The sequence below is a fragment of the Haliotis asinina genome, chromosome 2 (assembly GCF_037392515.1).
Source record: "Haliotis asinina isolate JCU_RB_2024 chromosome 2, JCU_Hal_asi_v2, whole genome shotgun sequence".
NCBI classification, from domain to species: Eukaryota; Metazoa; Mollusca; class Gastropoda; order Lepetellida; family Haliotidae; genus Haliotis; species Haliotis asinina.
Genome location: NC_090281.1, coordinates 35,546,196 through 35,562,960, shown reverse-complemented (window position 1 = coordinate 35,562,960; position 16,765 = coordinate 35,546,196). Strand labels below are relative to the sequence as shown.

General features: G+C 40.4%; 1 protein-coding gene across 1 annotated transcript in view; it reads right to left on the bottom strand.

The window, feature by feature from the left end:
- Positions 1-14,944, bottom strand: part of LOC137271764 (uncharacterized) — a 30,409-nt gene extending 15,465 nt beyond the window's left edge. The window contains exon 1 of the mRNA XM_067804168.1: positions 14,812-14,944. Within this exon, the coding sequence (XP_067660269.1) occupies positions 14,812-14,944 (133 nt within the window). The remainder of the gene's footprint in view (positions 1-14,811) is intronic.
- Between the last annotated feature and the right edge of the window lie 1,821 nt (positions 14,945-16,765).

The following is a 16,765-nucleotide window of genomic DNA, read 5'->3' as shown; positions in this document are numbered from 1 at the left end:
GCCCAGGACGCAGACCTCTTCCCTTCACTCATCCGTGATGATTTGGCCAAAGGTCGACCACCATGTACATCCATCTTGATCCGCGAGCGGGAAGTATGAAAGTCTTGTAATCCCGCTACGAAAGTCGTATCACCCCGCTACGCCTCGGTGATGACTCGAAGCGAGAAAAGCGTGCATCGACAAGTCTTTACTAACGTGCGGTGCACTGAGGTCAAACAGTGGCATCTCACGTATATAAACACAAGTCGGTTCGATGCGTGTTGTTTTGTTTTGATTTAGTGAAAACATTCAGCTAGATAAATGCTTTATCTAGGGAAATACGGGGTTTTATTAGTCCCTCGACACGATGTGATAACTTACAGTACCGACAATGTTACAGAGCAGATTTCAATCCACATATGTTTCCTGGCACGACTAGTACACATACAATGGAAGCAATGAGGGTACTGACTCATGATGTCAAAGCGTGGTGCAGCATGATACTAAAAGAACTGATGAAAGATCATGCAGGTAACATGAAAACCCTTCGTGGGATCCGACCCAGAGTCCCCGAAGCCATCCTCCTGTGCTATTGCGGCGATTGCTCTAAGTGTGTCCGGTATTCAGTTGTGTGGCGGTGGTGTAACAAACAACTGGTGACAGCGGTACATGTTCCTCGGCTGCAATAGTATCACTCATTTCAACATGGATGACAATGATAAACACTTACCTAATGAGATTCTGAAATTGAAGTCAAGTGTGGAAGTTGTCGAACAAATGAAACTGTACACAGACACACAGAAATGTGAAGCTGCTAATCGATCACTCAGTATTTCTTTGCCAAAGAACGTGGACCAAGGAACATGATTTGGAAGGCTTCGTTGATAATTCATGAGCGTAACAATGGCGCAGGGACATCAGCTATCAACAGATGCGATCATTCTGGGGTCTGTGATCATTCTGGGGTCTGCAGACTGTGCGATCACTTGAACACATGGACAAGGAGGCTGCCTATCACAAGGACTATCAGAAGAGTCCCATTGTTGTCAAAAGGAAACGTTTAAAGCATAGATTCAAAATCAGTGAACATTTGAAGTCTAAACAGACTGACAAACAGAATAGAGACTACAGAAAGGGTCAGTTAGATCCTGTGCCATGTTTCAGCAAGAAACCACGCCCCTCTCCCGATGCAGTCGCAGTGCTCTGTTCCATGCTTCGGCCACCTTTTCATTGTCCACTAGTCGCATTGCCTCCATGTCATCCTTGCTGGACTCTTGTTTCAGGTCATGCTTGCTGACTGAAGTGGGACGCAACAGCCTCACTGAAGTAGAGATTCCATCGCAGTCAGGAGTTGATAGCCCAGTGCCATCCAGACTCGACTTGGTGACCAGGGAAAGTCTTTTGCTCTAAACCTAGTGACAGTCCTTGGTATCTGTGGTAGAGAGGCACTTTCAGACTCTTCCCATTCATCGGTGAGACCATTGTTCCAGGGAGTATAGCCTTTGCTGAACTGTGACTTGATTCTCTTGTTGACGCTTTTCATCGTGATTATCTCGAACAGAACTAAGCGCAAGACCTACCTATATACCCCATCTCTGTGTGTTGTCAAGGGCACTGACAAGCAAGTATTTGTATTAGAAATGAACGTGAAAGGTCCTCTTGTGAAAAAAACCCTGTCAGTTGCCATATATATATATATATGAATTGTATATACTTTTGTACATGGGCTGTTTGCTACAAACGGAAATACACTCTCTTCAATGAACGTGAAAAGCCCTCTTGTGAAAAAAACCCATCTTTTCGCTTGATGCAATTCGATAAAGTAAATGATAGGGTGAACATGTCACCTGAGCACATCAACTCATTCATTTACATTATCAACACTCGGAACTATCCGAATGTGCGTTGTCAAATGTATTGTGTGCTTCCTCTATTCCTACTGCTAATGAACCATGTACATACCTGCCCAATCTCTGTGCTTTCTCATGATTCTACTGCTAACGAATCAAATACATATATAGTCCGTTTGGCCCCAAAGCGTACCGATAAACTAATAAACATTATGATAATATTCTCAACGAAACGCTGGTCAGAATCACAACATCATACCACCTCTGTGAGGTTTTTGCAGAATTTCTGTCATAAAAACAGAAAAGTTGTTGGATATCATCAAAATACTGACACAGTTACCTGCCCAATCTTTATGCTTGCTAACGGAGCAAGCACATACCTGCCCAATCTTTATGCTTGCTGTATTACTACTTCTAAACAATCAAGTACCTACCTGCACAATCCTTGTACTTGCTACGTTCCTACCGCTATCGTTGCTTGTTATATATAGTTCATAAGTTCATGTGAACTCGTTGTTACGGTTGAACTAGTCTATCAGTTCGGCCATTGAACCGAACTCCCATGATACTCGCTTGTCAGTGGTTACCATTGATCGGTGTACGTGTCTTGGTTGAATATAATGTTGGTGTTGATAAAGGAATTATTATGGTTCTTTGTCGTTCGTTCTTTTACATTTTCTGTAAAAAAAAAACTTGTTATTCGTTTAAATTAGTGTTGTAAAGAAAGTAGTCACGTCCTTAATCATTGTGTTCTGATCCATTTTCGGTAAAATCACTTTAATGTTTCCATTTGCTGTCCTTAATTACAATGGATATCCCTAAATGAGGCGATTGCCAATATGCCACTCCTGAATATTCATTCTCAGTGTTAAAATTTGCTTTAAACTTCTGTAGCGTCACAATGCCAGACCCGTGAACATACTAGGTTATAGCTGGCTTTCAGCAACCAACGCTTGTGGTAAGTCCAATTCTGGTGTCCCCTGTCGCGCTATTGCTAAAAGTGGTGTACAACTTTAAGTCACTCATTCACGTCACCACTATTCGTTGAAATATATTTAATATCGGTTACATTTATGACATGAAACATACACAACAAATGAAGGTTCTACAAGGTGAAAACCCACGACCTCTTTAATGTAAAATATATTAACTCGATTTTCTAATGTAATACAAATGATAAATGCATCACTTCAGTGGTTAAGCAAACGTGTGTGTCACGGATAGAATGAGTGTGTCAGCGAGAACACTAAGGTATTTACCGAACTGTTTAAGTATGCCTTAAAGCCTTGTAGGTTATGCCATATATAACTTGACCAAATGCCCCCTCATTGTTATTTGTGTAACTGCTCTAAAATTGAACTGGATACATGACGTTCTGCATAAAATAGAGTCAATGGCTACCGACTGAGGTATATACAAGTAATATTTCTGCATTCAATTTCTCAGAACATAACCGGTCACTATGGTGGTGTTATGTATGAACAGGGCACCATTATAACTGTTTCAGTAAACAGATTTCTCGTAGTCACATTTGTGATCTATTTCTTCTGCAGGTTGCCTCACCTTCATAGTGTTAAATTTGTAAACGATACATGATGTTCTGCACGAAAACTATCCAGCTAGACCTTCATCTTTCCTACATTACCGGTCGTATCTAATGTTGACCACGTCTGTCTCTATTGTGCTATGATGTACTTTTAGCATACACCATGCTCTGATATTTCAACAAAAGAGCTGGAACAAGTAGGTCGCACGCTCTAACGAGCGCGACCTATATTCCCTTCAGACCACAGTTATTTTCCTTTTCCAAAACATCGCCCTGGGTTGACCTGCTCGATTTTGTTGTATCCATTCTCAAGAATGGTCATCGGAGCAGAAACACGCTAAACAGCCTTGAACTTGGGGTCACATCATGTAAGGCTGGTGTCAGTACCATGTGCAGATTGGGGACCAAAAAAGAAACTTGCAATAAAGTACAGTCGGACCCTTTCTTAAGCTGTCAAAATGTGGTCTGAGGTCTATCAGTACACATACAAGTCTGCAAATGAATAAAATTCCATCAGTACTAGGCCCAGACATGTGTAACACTCACAGAAAATTGGAAAGCCATAACTCATGCACAACTTCACTCACACTCCCTTGACACCATGCTGTTTCTGTAGCATTCATTTTTGTGTTCATTTTTGTCATTAATTCACTTCAAATACTATTATCCTTTGTCCGTAATTCCAAAAACCAAATGGAAATTGTAAAAAAATCAAAGTGTTATGGGAAAGGACATTGGAAGTCTGCTCGCACTACAGGGTATGGTGATAAAGTATGCCACGACTGATGGAGACACGAAGTCTGCAGATGGTATAGACAAAGTCCTGAAAGTGTTGGATGCTATATGGAAAGCTGCAAAGGCAAGCTGACCCTACCCACGTGGCTGAAGGACATTATCTAGCCTCATGTACAGAGCAGATTTCAATCAAGATGTTCAGTGGCACGACTCGTATACATAAAATGGAAGCAAAGAAGGTACTGACTCATGATGTTAAAGCGTGGTGCAGCATGATACTAAATGAACTGAAGAAAGATCATGCAGGTAACATGAAAACTCTTCGTGGTATCCGACCCAGAGTCCCCGAAGCCATCCTCCTGTGCTATTGCGGCGACTGCTCTAAGTGTGTCCGGTATTCAGTTGTGTGGCGGTGGTGTAACAAACAACTGGTGACAGCGGTACATGTTCCTCGGCTGCAATAGTATCACTCATTTCAACATGGATGACAATGATAAACACTTACCTAATGAGATTCTGAAATTGAAGTCAAGTGTGGAAACTGTACACAGACACACAGAAATGTGAAGCTGCTAATCGATCACTCAGTATTTCTTTGCCAAAGAACGTGGACCAAGGAACATGATTTGGAAGGCTTCTTTGACAATACATGAGCGTAACAATGGCGCAGGGACATCAGCTATCAACAGATGCGATCATTCTGGGGTCAAACTTTCAAGTCAGACTGTGCGATCACTTGAACACATGGACAAGGAGGCTGCCTATCACAAGGACTATCAGAAGAGTCCCATTGTTGTCAAAAGGAAACGTTTAAAGCATAGATTCAAAATCAGTGAACATTTGAAGTCTAAACAGACTGACAAACAGAATAGAGACTACAGAAAGGGTCAGTTAGATCCTGTGCCATGTTTCAGCAAGAAACCATGCCCCTCTCCCGATGCAGTCGCAGTGCTCTGTTCCATGCTTCGGCCACCTTTTCATTGTCCACTAGTCGCATTGCCTCCATGTCATCCTTGCTGGACTCTTGTTTCAGGTCATGCTTGCTGACTGAAGTGGGACGCAACTGCCTCACTGAAGTAGAGATTCCATCGCAGTCAGGAGTTGATAGCCCAGTGCCATCCAGACTCGACTTGGTGACCAGGGAAAGTCTTTTGCACTAAACCTAGTGACAGTCCTTGGTATCTGTGGTAGAGAGGCACTTTCAGACTCTTCCCATTCATCGGTGAGACCAATGTTCCAGGGATTATAGCCTTTGCTGAACTGTGACTTGATTCTCTTGTTGATGCTTTTCATCGTGATTATCTCGAACAGAACTAAGCGCAAGACCTACATATATACCCCATCTCTGTGTGTTGTCAAGGGCACTGACAATCAAGTATATGTATTAGAAATGTATTGGCAACTCAAGACATGTCTAATGCTAGTGGTCTCAGTTGCGCCATACATACACACCAGGTGTCAGGTGAGGGGTGTCACACTTGGCGACACGCTGCACTTGATTGGTCATGCACAGCTAACTAAGCAGCAAATCAGTTTAAGGAGGAAAGATGGGGCTTTCCAATGAATAGAAATGTTCATGTTTGTTGATAAATAAAAATGGAAACATTTTGGTGTAAAATGCATGCATGTATATAAAACGTGACAAAACATTTACCTGTTAGAGGTAGTTCGGATGTTCCTACACCAATATGCTGATTGTTTTCATAATACTCACGTGGCATTTAGAGAAAGTTATTGTACAGCTGAAACTGTTTTTATATTACAGTGTCTTGTACAAAAATATCTTTCTAAAAATGGTGGACGTTTCTAGTGTATGTATGTAGATTTTAAGAGGATTTGGATACTCTGAGCGGACAATTACATTGATATTCAATAAGAAATAAAGGTGTACGTGGTAATTATTCACAGTGTCGACAAATATGTATACTTAAATAAAGACATCAGTTAGACTATCGACTATCGACTATTTTTATCAATCTGTATACTTAAGGTTCAGTAATACAGGGCAGTCATGAAGAAAACCTAAACCTGAATGAACATTAACAGCCCAAAGCTGCAAGAAACTATGCGTAACAAATGACGACTGTTCCAAGGTCAAGGTCGCAGAACAGTCAGTATCTTGCGTGGCCACCATTAACATCAATGGTTGCTTGGTAGCAGGTAACGTCTGTGGATGAGGGCCACGCTGTCGAACACGACCATCCAATTCGCCCACAGATGTTCAATACGGTTAAGATCCGGTGATCGTGAGGGCCAATCAAGAACCTGAACGTTGTTCTGGGCCAGGAAACCTGGTTATTCTTGCTGTATGCTGTTTGTGAACACTCTTGTATCAAAAACCAGTAAGACTTGTTATAAAACAGGGTGAGGGAGGGGGGATCTTAGGCGTATATAAACATGTATCTACTATCGCAGTCTTAGCTGAATGTAGTAGACATTAGAAATAATATGTGGATTATTGCGTGAAATGTGTGAAATATTGGTGTAATTGTTAAGAAATGAGAAAAGTATATATCAAATTGTGATTCTTTACCAAATATGTGTAAACTCAATAAATTATTTGGCCTCACATGGTGTGAGTATTCTGATTAAATCTGCAAAGTTCATTAGGGAAGCTGTGAAATGTAAATTGCACTAGTTGAACAGTGATGCACAAATACCTGTCAATTGCCATACATACGTATATATGAATTGTATATACTTTTGTACATGGGCTGTTTGCTACAAACGGAAATACACTCTCTTCAATGAACGTGAAAAGCCCTCTTGTGAAAAAACCCATCTTTTCGCTTGATGCAATTCGATAAAGTAAATGACAGGGTGAACATGTCACCTGAGCACATCAACTCATTCATTTATATTATCAACACTCGGAACTATCCGAATGTGCGTTGTCAAATGCATTGTGTGCTTCCTCTATTCCTACTGCTAATGAACCATGTACATACCTGCCCAATCTGTGCTTTCTCATGATTCTACTGCTAACGAATCAAATACATATATAGTCCGTTTGGCCCCAAAGCGTACCGATAAACTAATAAACATAATATTCTCAACGAAACGCTGGTCAGAATCACAACATCATACCACCTCTGTGAGGTTTTTGCAGAATTTCTGTCATAAAAATAGAAAAGTTGTTGGACAAACTATCATCAAAATACTGACACAGTTACCTGCCCAATCTTTATGCTTGCTAACGGAGCAAGCACATACCTGCCCAATCTTTATGCTTGCTGAATTCCTACTTCTAAACAATCAAGTACCTACCTGCACAACCCTGGTACTTGCTACGTTCCTACCGCTAACGTTGCTTGTTATATATAGTTCATAAGTTCATGTGAACTCGTTGTTACGGTTGAACTAGTCTATCAGTTCGGCCATTGAACCGAACTCCCATGATACTCGCTTGTCAGTGGTTACCATTGATCGGTGTAGTGTCTTGGTTGAATATAATGTTGGTGTTGATAAAGGAATTATTATGGTTCTTTGTCGTTCGTTCTTTTACATTTTCTGTAAAAAAAACCTTGTTATTCGTTTAAATTAGTGTTGTAAAGAAATTAGTCACGTCCTTAATCATTGTGTTCTGATGCATTTTCGGTAAAATCACTTTAATGTTTCCATTTGCTGTCCTTAGTTACAATGGATATCCCTAAATGAGGCGCTTGGTATGCTTGGCTTAAGTCCTTGAAAGGTTACGTGCCGAAAGCCAGAAGTGATAGGGGTCACAGGTGTTTATTTCATCATGTCCTTTCAAAGTAACCCAGAATATGCCACTCCTGAATATTCATTCTCAGTGTTAAAATTTGCTTTAAACTCCTGTAGCGTCACAATGCCAGACCCGTGAACATACTAGGTTATAGCTGGCTTTCAGCAACAAACCTTGTCGTGAGATGCGAGATCGGGTGGTTAGGCTCACCTGAACAAATAAGGGAACACAAGTAGTATATACAAAAGGGGGGTTCTGGACCGCTGAGCAAAATCGAGTGCAAATTTGCAGGGAAAACCAGAGATACACCCACATCTAGTACTAATTATATGAACACGTTCACAAAAAAACGCCCACATATAACTCGCATCTCTGGGTGTACCTCCAATTAAAAATAAAAAAAGTACAGGATATAAAATGCCCACAACCATGTTGTTGAGATGTTATGTTGAGATCAGGTCAGGTTATTTATCCGTTCGGGAAACGAAGAAAAAACATCACATATCACAAGCCCGATATATGAACCCAGTACTATACCAGGAAACCCAGTACTATACCAGTACTCCATGGGCCCCTTCCACATGGACTAAAACTCAAACTATAAACGATGTATGTTGTTTTGTTTGCATGCAGTCCATGTAGAAAAAAATATTGTGTATTTTTCTACCGAACCTATTCTCATCCAAGGTCTGGAAGCAGCAACTCAACTTCTCTGTCATCTTTCTTTTTCATTATGGGTGAGTGGCAGATTTTGTCGAGTCTGCACAGAAATGGCTCCCCCACCAACCATAGGTGTTCTATCCCACCGATTCTTTCTTGTATCTTATAGCCATAGACTGGAAACGTTTCCTCTGATGAATTACGAAACAGCAACAGTCTATTCTTCCCTTCGTATTTGGCTATGGCAAACTTTGTGCATGTGTAGACTCCTTCCGGAACTTCAGAAGCTTTTCTATGTTTACTACATGGTGGTGCTGCTACTTCCAACCCTTTTGGCCCACCGTAGTTTGGTAATTGGTGAGGCATATTTTCCAATTTAAACCCTCGAGTGGGTTCTGAGTCTCCTGATAGTAGTCGGTAAATACATTGATCTTTCTTACATGTGCAGTTCTTTGCTAAATTTCTAACGAGTTTTGTATACTGTAGGGTCCATCCAGCACAGACCCCATCATATAAATTTTCTATATTCAGGAGAAACCCAGGTAAGATTAGGCATTCTGGAATCTCGAGCGGGAGGCGTTCCTGAGGTGTGTAGTCTATGTCTATATTTTTCCATAAAACACCTTGCTTGCTTCCAACAGGGTGGTCAGTTGCACCACACTTACATGTTGAGTTATCTCCATCAAAGATTAGAGGGCTGCTTTGGTTAAGAGTGAAGCATTTATTCTCAGGCTCCGAGCAGTTTTCCATTATCTGTGAAATTGCCTTGGTTCGTAAAGGTGAACAAAATCAATAACTTCTCCGTTTTTGACATACTCACGGAAGATGCACAAGCAGAGTTCTAGAAATTGTTTTGGAATTTGGTATCGTTCGTAGATGTATCCCAATCTCTCCAGGGTTTGTTTCTCTTGGTCAGACAGAAATACATGTGATACACCTACAATTTTTTCTACGTTAGAAGTGGTCCTCGTAGGGGTTAGTGAAAGGAAGCCACCACCATCTGAGGCCCCTCAAATTTCCATATATCGAGCTTGTGATATGTGGTATTTTTTCTTTCTTTCCCGAACGGATAAATTACCTAACCTGATCTCAACATAAGCTTCTCGCAATGGTTTGGTTGTGGGCATTATATATCCTGTACGTTTTTATTTTTAATTGGAGGTACACCCAGAGATGCGAGGTTAGAGTTATATGTGGACGTGTTTTGTTGAACATGTTCGTATAATTAGTACTAGATGTGGGTGACGTTCCTGGGGTGTATATAATTAGTACTAGATGTGGGAGACGTTCCTGGGGTGTATATAATTAGTACTAGATGTGGGAGACGTTCCTGAGGTGTATATAATTAGTACTAGATATGGGTGACGTTCCTGAGGCGTATGTAATAAGTACTAGATGTGGGAGACGTTCCTGAGGTGTATATAATAAGTACTAGATGTGGGTGACGTTCCTGAGGCGTATGTAATAAGTACTAGATGTGGGTGACGTTCCTGAGGTGGATATAATTAGTACTACATGTGGGTGACGTTCCTGAGGTGTATATAATTAGTACTAGATGTGGGTGACGTTCCTGGGGTGTATATAATTAATACTAGATGTGGGTGGCGTTCCTGAGGTGGATATAATTAGTACTAGATGTGGGTGACGTTCCTGAGGTGGATATAATTAGTACTAGATATGGGAGACGTTCCTGGGGTGTATATAATAAGTACTAGATGTGGGAGACGTTCCTGAGGTGTATATAATGAGTACTAGATATGGGTGACGTTCCTGAGGCGTATGTAATAAGTACTAGATGTGGGAGACGTTCCTGAGGTGTATATAATTAGTACTAGATGTGGGTGACGTTCCTGAGGCGTATGTAATAAGTACTAGATGTGGGTGACGTTCCTGAGGTGGATATAATTAGTACTACATGTGGGTGACGTTCCTGAGGTGTATATAATTAGTACTAGATGTGGGTGACGTTCCTGGGGTGTATATAATTAGTACTAGATGTGGGTGGCGTTCCTGAGGTGGATATAATTAGTACTACATGTGGGTGGCGTTCCTGAGGTGTATATAATTAGTACTAGATGTGGGTGACGTTCCTGAGGTGTATATAATTAGTACTAAATGTGGGAGACGTTCCTGAGGTGTATATAATTAGTACTACATGTGGGTGACGTTCCTGAGGTGTATATAATTAGTACTAGATGTGGGTGACGTTCCTGATCATGAGGTGTATATAATAAGTACTAGATGTGGGTGACGTTCCTGAGGTGTATATAATTAGTACTAGATGTGGGTGACGTTCCTGAGGTGTATATAATAAGTACTAGATGTGGGTGGCGTTCCTGAGGCGTATGTAATAAGTACTAGATGTGGGTGGCGTTCCTGAGGTGGATATAATTAGTACTAGATGTGGGTGACGTTCCTGATCATGAGGTGTATATAATTAGTACTAGATGTGGGTGACGTTCCTGATCATGAGGTGTATATAATTAGTACTAGATGTGGGTGACGTTCCTGAGGTGTATATAATAAGTACTAGATGTGGGTGACGTTCCTGAGGTGTATATAATTAGTACTAGATGTGGGTGACGTTCCTGGGGTGTATATAATTAGTACTAGATGTGGGTGGCGTTCCTGAGGTGGATATAATTAGTACTACATGTGGGTGGCGTTCCTGAGGTGTATATAATTAGTACTAGATGTGGGTGACGTTCCTGAGGTGTATATAATTAGTACTAGATGTGGGTGACGTTCCTGAGGTGTATATAATAAGTACTAGATGTGGGTGACGTTCCTGATCATGAGGTGTATATAATTAGTACTAGATGTGGGTGACGTTCCTGAGGTGTATATAATTAGTACTAGATGTGGGTGACGTTCCTGAGGTGTATATAATTAGTACTAGATGTGGGAGACGTTCCTGAGGTGTATATAATAAGTACTAGATGTGGGTGACGTTCCTGAGGTGTATATAATTAGTACTAGATGTGGGTGACGTTCCTGATCATGAGGTGTATATAATAAGTACTAGATGTGGGTGACGTTCCTGAGGTGTATATAATTAGTACTAGATGTGGGTGACGTTCCTGATCATGAGGTGTATATAATTAGTACTAGATGTGGGTGGCGTTCCTGAGGTGGATATAATTAGTACTACATGTGGGTGGCGTTCCTGAGGTGGATATAATTAGTACTACATGTGGGTGACGTTCCTGAGGTGCATATAATTAGTACTAGATGTGGGAGACGTTCCTGAGGTGTATATAATTAGTACTACATGTGGGTGACGTTCCTGAGGTGTATATAATTAGTACTAGATGTGGGTGACGTTCCTGATCATGAGGTGTATATAATTAGTACTAGATGTGGGAGACGTTCCTGAGGTGTATATAATAAGTACTAGATGTGGGTGACGTTCCTGAGGTGTATATAATTAGTACTAGATGTGGGTGACGTTCCTGATCATGAGGTGTATATAATAAGTACAAGATGTGGGTGACGTTCCTGAGGTGTATATAATTAGTACTAGATGTGGGTGACGTTCCTGATCATGAGGTGTATATAATTAGTACTAGATGTGGGTGACGTTCCTGATCATGAGGTGTATATAATTAGTACTAGATGTGAGAGACGTTTCTGAGGTGTATGTAATAAGTACTAGATGTGGGTGACGTTCCTGAGGTGTATATAATTAGTACTAGATGTGGGTGACGTTCCTGAGGTGTATATAATTAGTACTAGATGTGGGTGACGTTCCTGAGGTGTATATAATTAGTACTACACGTGGGTGACGTTCCTGAGGTGTATATAATTAGTACTAGATGTGGGTGACGTTCCTGAGGTGTATATAATTAGTACTAGATGTGGGTGACGTTCCTGAGGTGTATATAATTAGTACTAGATGTGGGTGACGTTCCTGAGGTGTATATAATAAGTACTAGATGTGGGTGACGTTCCTGAGGTGGATATAATTAGTACTAGATGTGGGTGACGTTCCTGAGGTGTATATAGTTAGTACTAGATGTGGGTGACGTTCCTGAGGTGTATATAATAAGTACTAGATGTGGGTGACGTTCCTGATCATGAGGTGTATATAATTAGTACTAGATGTGGGAGACGTTCCTGAGGTGTATATAATAAGTACAAGATGTGGGTGACGTTCCTGAGGTGTATATAATTAGTACTAGATGTGGGTGACGTTCCTGATCATGAGGTGTATATAATTAGTACTAGATGTGGGTGACGTTCCTGATCATGAGGTGTATATAATTAGTACTAGATGTGAGAGACGTTTCTGAGGTGTATGTAATAAGTACTAGATGTGGGTGACGTTCCTGAGGTGTATATAATTAGTACTAGATGTGGGTGACGTTCCTGAGGTGTATATAATTAGTACTAGATGTGGGTGACGTTCCTGAGGTGTATATAATTAGTACTACACGTGGGTGACGTTCCTGAGGTGTATATAATTAGTACTACATGTGGGTGACGTTCCTGAGGTGTATATAATTAGTACTAGATGTGGGTGACGTTCCTGAGGTGTATATAATTAGTACTAGATGTGGGTGACGTTCCTGAGGTGTATATAATAAGTACTAGATGTGGGTGACGTTCCTGAGGTGTATATAATAAGTACTAGATGTGGGTGACGTTCCTGAGGTGGATATAATTAGTACTAGATGTGGGTGACGTTCCTGAGGTGTATATAGTTAGTACTAGATGTGGGTGACGTTCCTGAGGTGTATATAATAAGTACTAGATGTGGGTGACGTTCCTGATCATGAGGTGTATATAATTAGTACTAGATGTGGGAGACGTTCCTGAGGTGTATATAATTAGTACTGGATGTGGGTGACGTTCCTGAGGTGTATATAATTAGTACTAGATGTGGGAGACGTTCCTGAGGTGTATGTAATAAGTACTAGATGTGGGTGACGTTCCTGAGGTGTATATAATTAGTACTAGATGTGGGTGACGTTCCTGAGGTGTATATAATAAGTACTAGATGTGGGAGACGTTCCTGAGGTGTATGTAATAAGTACTAGATGTGGGAGACGTTCCTGAGGTGTATATAATAAGTACTAGATGTGGGTGACGTTCCTGATCATGAGGTGTATATAATAAGTACTAGATGTGGGTGACGTTCCTGAGGTGTATATAATTAGTACTAGATGTGGGTGACGTTCCTGGGGTGTATATAATTAGTACTAGATGTGGGTGACGTTCCTGAGGTGTATATAATTAGTACTAGATGTGGGTGACGTTCCTGAGGTGTATATAATAAGTACTAGATGTGGGTGACGTTCCTGATCATGAGGTGTATATAATTAGTACTAGATGTGGGTGACGTTCCTGAGGTGTATATAATTAGTACTACATGTGGGTGACGTTCCTGAGGTGTATATAATAAGTACTAGATGTGGGTGACGTTCCTGGGGTGTATATAATTAGTACTAGATGTGGGTGACGTTCCTGAGGTGTATATAATAAGTACTAGATGTGGGTGACGTTCCTGAGGTGTATATAATTAGTACTAGATGTGGGTGACGTTCCTGAGGTGTATATAATAAGTACTAGATGTGGGTGTATCTCTAGTTTTCCCTGCAAATTTGCAGGCGATTTTGCTCAGCGGTCCAGAACCCCATTACATATACTAAATACACGTGCACCTTTATTCTTTTCCAGGTTTTTCTTACTCTCTCATTCACATACTTCTGCGAAATTGAGCACGCATCTTAAGTAGGAATGACATGCAAATTGAAATTGTCTGTACAGTTGTACGTGTTCATTGATTAAATGAGATAGAAACAGATGCAGATTGAGGAGGCTAAATATAGACGCTAAAGCTAAATGAAGCTGTATAGTAACCTGTTCTTCGCTGTTTTCGCAGCGGTCAGAATAATGAATGCATGGTTAGGTCCCATAAGTCCGACCTTTGGATGCGTGGAAACAAACTGGTCGGTCTGGAGGGTTATGGCGTTCAGGTCGACTAGTTCAAGACAACAGGCTGTCAATGTTTTCACAACGACATGGTCAATGCTAAAATGTTCACCGGAACATAACTGAACAAGTTATTTATGCAATCATTGCTGCAGTAACATTGCTCAATAACGTTCATTGTTGTCTTTAAATAAAATGTCATATAATACATAATCTAATTTTATAAGTGCTACATATAAGGTTGACAGCTAACTATACATAAAATAACATACAATACATAATATAATGTGTTACAGATATAGTAATATATAGCCAAACCAAAGAATCGTGAGCTTAAGAACTTAACAGAATACGACGTACTGTCTAAGTACTGCATCAGCGTGCTGTCGTTTCTTACAAACTTGCAAGCAATTTTTCCAATCGTCGTTCCAAATCTCTGTATTTATTCTTCTTGTGGGTCAGTCTTTGGCCGACATTATACTGAAGCATCTTTGCCTCATTTAGACCCTGTTCGTCTGCCAGGAACTTGGCCATCTCGAAGATGGTTTGGATGCTGTTTTCCTACCACCTTCTTCAGACGTCCGTGCCAACCCTCAAGGTTGTTGCACGTGCGTGGACCGTCGGTGTCGAAATGGTTCCAGCTGCCAACATTCAGGTCCTCAATCCACTGAGATTTGACGTAGTCAGCCATATATATCAAAGTTGATGTTGTGTTTTCATTTGTAAGACGTAAGTATATATAAAATTCCAATGTAACTTGAATTCAATACAAGTTAATTTACAGTGATAAAATGAGAATGAAAAAGTGACGTCATATGACTCACATGTATTTTGCCTGGGTTCAGCTGGAGCCCAAAGTTTCCTGTTGTCTCCTTGATAAGACGGAAAGCTCTGGTGTAAGTCTCCCTCCCTGTTTGGCAGCAACAGGAAGAGCAAAGGAAACATCTGGTCGGATATCTTGGCGTGGATCGTGTACAGTTGTCGAAAAGTTTACCTTTGTTTCAGCGTGAACAGGCCCGTGGTTGTGATCGCTAGGTAATTTCGAAATGATGTCGTTCACTGTGGAGACTGTTGATTTGCAGTTTGTCTTAATGCATCTCTACGAGATCCATTCTTCCTCTTTGCTCTTGTTCACACTGTACATATAACCATTTGCACAAAAGTATCTTCCACCACGAGAAGTGGGAAGAAACTTGCCATAACGGAGTTGTGAGAATGACAGATGAAAACTGTCATTTCCAACATTCTTATAGCATGCAAGTTTAAATAAGAAGTTGAATAACTCACCAGTAAGCAACATAATCAAAGTCACTGAATGAGATTCACTAACACTCTCGCACACATGCCATGTTTCGTTTCCTGAGTGAACACATTTCACATTTTGTTGAATACCAGTGTCATAATCCCTTAAAACAACACTGTTGTCACAGCATCAAACATCAAAGGATTTTTACCTCGACCCAAAGGTCAAACTTACGGGACTACCCCGAACGCATACAGCTGTGTTGTGTTGTCCCGCTTCACCTATTTTACTCGCTATAGCGATGTGGTTCATGCCTGGTTGATTACTCAGGATTAGGGGAAGTGGATTTGGGACAGTCCATATATTGTGATCACAGGGAGTTGAGCTACCATGTCTGACTAAAAGAATGACATAACTCGGTAACAGAATTAATGAATACTGTAAAGGCTAAAATCATTATTTTTCAATTTTATGCAAAAATGCTCATTAAGTTCATTTACTGACAAATTTATGTTTTCATTTAGTATCATAAAATAGGTTAAATTCAAAATATTTCATTTCCAAATTCATATTTCCAAATAATAACAGTGATCAAGCCACTATCTGCATAATCATAACAAAAGCACATGGCAATATTTATAAACAGTTGGTCAGGTGACCTAATTTGCATGTCAGTCTGCCCCTGGTGGCTACCTGAGTGCATATCACCTTGCAGTCAAGAAGGTCACACCATTTTGAAAAGGTTACCAAGTCCATGTGGCTACACAAGATGTGAGTAAAATTTTGTCATATGTCCTATTTAATTGCTTTCAAGAATGTTTAATGTAATGAATATAAGCCATTATTGTCGTAGAAATGTTTCTGGTGTCAAATATGTCATTTGAAGGGAAATTTACTGTAAATTTGTATGTTTCTGTTATTTTCATGACTAAGCCTAAATGAACTGTGTGAAATGGTTTTGAAATGTTGTTTAAAGCCATAAATAAGTAAAATTATGTTAAATAAGGTTTGTTAACATTTGCATATTAATTTTGATATTTTTTTATGATCTGTAGTACAGAGGTTCTTTGTTTGTTTTTATTGTAGTTTTTGAACCTCGTCACACCTCGGCA